General features: G+C 40.4%; 2 protein-coding genes across 2 annotated transcripts in view; one reads left to right on the top strand and one right to left on the bottom strand.

The window, feature by feature from the left end:
* Positions 1-6: 6 nt before the first annotated feature.
* On the top strand, positions 7-1,587 carry LOC109964504 (rho-related GTP-binding protein RhoA-B). The gene is made up of 3 exons (XM_020607836.1): positions 7-132; positions 786-916; positions 999-1,587. Exons 1-3 carry the CDS (start codon positions 99-101, stop codon positions 1,170-1,172), a joined length of 339 nt encoding a protein of 112 aa, XP_020463492.1. The 5' UTR covers positions 7-98; the 3' UTR covers positions 1,173-1,587.
* An 87-nt stretch (positions 1,588-1,674) lies between these two features.
* Positions 1,675-3,454, bottom strand: part of tmem43 (transmembrane protein 43) — a 5,417-nt gene continuing 3,637 nt past the window's right edge. The window contains exons 8-10 of the mRNA XM_020607752.1: positions 2,388-2,495; positions 2,101-2,218; positions 1,675-2,018 (exon numbers count right to left, since the gene is read on the bottom strand). Coding sequence (XP_020463408.1) covers positions 1,816-2,018; positions 2,101-2,218; positions 2,388-2,495 — 429 coding nt within the window. The 3' untranslated portion in view covers positions 1,675-1,815. The remainder of the gene's footprint in view (positions 2,019-2,100; positions 2,219-2,387; positions 2,496-3,454) is intronic.

Genomic DNA, 3,454 nt, shown 5'->3' with positions numbered 1-3,454 from the left:
CTTTGTGGCGGGTCGAGTTAGCGCTCTGGGATACAGCCGGTCAAGAAGACTATGACAGACTACGTCCGCTCTCTTATCCAGACACTGATGTCATTCTCATGCGCTTCTCCATTGACAGCCCTGACAGTCTTGGTAAGTGACAACAGATGTTCTGACATGTGTGCCAGTGTTTAAGACACATTACATGTTGTAGAAATAGGCCAGAGCAGATAGAGATTTTAAGATGGCTCTAATAACTTCGTGTAGACAGTCAGCCGTGCACCAGAAAGCTGAACAGGCATAACTGCTGAATGATGGTGAAGCATGTTAGCGTTGTCCTACTCTGGTGATTATATGCCACCACGTTTCTCTGTTTGCTCACCCCTGTACATTTATGTTTACTGTACACAGTTACCAATGCATTTATCCAAGGATTTAGTTAATGAGGAATTTGTGCAACATGCTTCATCAGAGCATATTATTTTGCCTACACATGCTCTACGGAGCAGTACCTTGTTGGACAGAAAATTAACCAACAGCTATTTTGGTAATTGCTTTGTTGTTTTTTTCTAGCAAAAATGTTAGTTTGGATGGTTCCATGCTTTCAAATGTGAGAATTTTCAGTTTTTTGAGGTCTTACCTCTAGATTTTGTACTGTTGGTAGATAAAACTAATTTCATAACATCACCTTGAGCTGAAGGAAAAGATGTGATTGTTTACAGAAGATGTTGGTTGGGAAAAGAGGCTACATACTAATTGTTAATGAAAGAAGTTGTTATTCTGATCTTGTCTTTCCCCTCATTCAGAGAACATCCCTGAGAAGTGGACCCCCGAGGTGAAACACTTCTGCCCTAATGTTCCCATTATACTGGTGGGAAATAAAAAGGACCTGCGCAATGATGAGCACACCCGAAGGGAGCTTGCCAAAATGAAGCAGGTAAAAATTTAAAACACAAACACATTTATACTCTTACTAATGAATGCACATCATCTAACACTTCTCTTGACCTTTTCTTAAGGAACCTGTGAAACCAGAGGATGGCCGGGACATGGCTAACAGGATCAGTGCCTTTGGATACATGGAGTGCTCTGCAAAAACAAAGGATGGTGTGAGGGAAGTTTTTGAAATGGCCACCAGGGCGGCACTACAGGCCAGGCGGGGAAAGAAGAGCAATAAATGTGTCCTACTGTAAACGGGGGCATGAGGACTGCTTCCTACAGGGGGTGGGGGGTTTAAACCTACCCCCCAAACACACCCACGAAAAGACTGTTCTCTCCAGTGCAAACTCAAAAGCACTTAGCAGATGCAGTATGATGGGCACTGTGGACTAACACAAGCCGCTCTTTGGTTATCTCAACTATAGCCTGACAGATACAGGATGTTTGAGGCTGATATCTCTTTTTGAAAGTAATCTACACTGTTAAATAGACCAAACATTTTTGATGAGGATCCCTTATATTGGTTAATAAAAAAATCATTCAGTCTTAGGAAAATTAACAGTTTTGATCATTGATTTTTCACACAAAAATTCCATTATTAATTCTAGATTACTTCCTTCGTCAGTATCACTGCTAATACCGTCACATCGCAAAGAATCGGTATCAGCAGTGATTTCCTTTTGTACTTTAATATGAGAAATTTATGCCCAGTGTAAAATATGTTAATCCATTTGAACACTGATGGTGGAATAAACCTTTAACAGGAAAACATTTATTATCAAAGAATGTCTGTTTAACCCAAGAGAGAAAGTCCTGTCCAGTCTGACCCTTTCTGTGCAACAGCCAGCTGCAGTGTCCTGCCATCAGAAACTGTCGTGATAGTCATCAGTTTACTAGTCACTCCTTTTTCTTGGCTAGAAGTCCCGGACGGGTGAGAAACCATGGAAGCAGAGCCAGTGCTCCCAGACCCGCTGCCACTAACGGTCGATAAAATAGCCAACCTATTCCAATGGTGAGAAGAGACAGAGAGCAGGAGACGCACAAAGCGAAGATCTTCAGCCCCACTGACACCAGCTGTCGCAGAATAGGAACCCAATCCACTGCAGGCACAAAATAAACAGGCAATATGATTGATGTGCCGGGATGAATAAGTCCATGCATTGTGTGGCAGCAAGTGTTTACCCAGTGTGTAGATGATCCGCGTCATCAGCTGTATACTAAGGAACATGAGGGCCCAGCCTGCAGCCCTGAGTCCCCATGTCTTCATGTTGTTGTGTTGGTGTTCCCTCGCAAAAACCTCCTACATATACAAAACAACTGTCTTAATTAGTGGAACAAAGACCATGTAGAAAATACCCTTTAACCAGACACACAAGGATATAGATATTACAAACTACTTTTTTTCCATTAAACAAATTAAATTACCAAAAAGAGCAGTGTGCAATAAAATGAACAAAATCTACACTGACCTCTGCAGAGAGCTCCTCCAGGTACAGGATCTCCAGTGTGTCTCCTGATTTGGTTTTAAAAGGCATCAGCTGCTCCCCCCTCTGCATGGCCACAATACTGACCTGAAAAACAGTTCAACACTTCTCAATTCCACCAGCAACGGAAAAGGAAGGAACTAAAAGTTTCAATTAGGACTGAAATAATGACTAGGGATATAATGATACCCAAAACTCATGGTACATTTTCAAAAAAGTAAATAAAAAAAATAAATAAATCTACAATACGATATTTATCATGATAACAAAAAAAAAAGAACTAATGCAAAATGTATCCAGGACCATCTCTGTCCTAAACGGGGCTAGTACTACCTTCGTTCGACAGTATTGTCGTGCCATTTTATAGGCAATCATGAAAAAAACTGGCAGAATAAAACTGAAAATGATCATTAGTTGCAGCTATAGTTTCAATATTTCAAAAGTAGTTTTATTATTAAAGCCAGCGCTTTAAAATTTAGTCAATAATGTCAGAAAATGACCTTGACAAAAAAGCTAAAACAGTATCTGCGAAAAAAACAAAACAATTGAAATGACTGCTAATCAAACAGCCTGAGCAGACTCTTCTCAGCCCTAGTTCATTTATTGTGGACTGATTTTGATGCCTCATATGAAGGATCAAATTATTTTAATCTATAGTTCTAAATACCATATGGGTAAGGACACAGTGAAAATGTGTGCAGAAAATGCCTGAAGTCAGTGATATGAAAAGGTCCAATTTTATGCAGCAGGAACCTTTGAGTAAGCAATTTAAAACTATAACCTTGGATGCTGTCTGATATTCACATGTGCCTGTTAGTTCATGTACATCAGAAGCATCTTGTCCTTACTCTGCAGAGAGTTTTCAGGACCAGGAAACGAACTACTCAGGGATACGGTGCAATGAGTACATGCAGGTGGAATTCAGCCGCAGCATCTGTGGTACACATTTCTCCAAGAAAATGATGGAAGTCAGCACAGAAAACTGGTGTGACCTGGAAAACATCATCAAGTAAGATGTACTGCAACATCCAGAAGTGAAGGCATATTTTATA

The sequence above is a fragment of the Monopterus albus genome, unplaced genomic scaffold (assembly GCF_001952655.1).
Source record: "Monopterus albus unplaced genomic scaffold, M_albus_1.0 scaffold89.1, whole genome shotgun sequence".
NCBI lineage: Eukaryota > Metazoa > Chordata > Actinopteri > Synbranchiformes > Synbranchidae > Monopterus > Monopterus albus.
The sequence above is the reverse complement of the archived record's forward strand: the minus strand, read 5'-3'. Positions and strand labels throughout refer to the sequence as shown.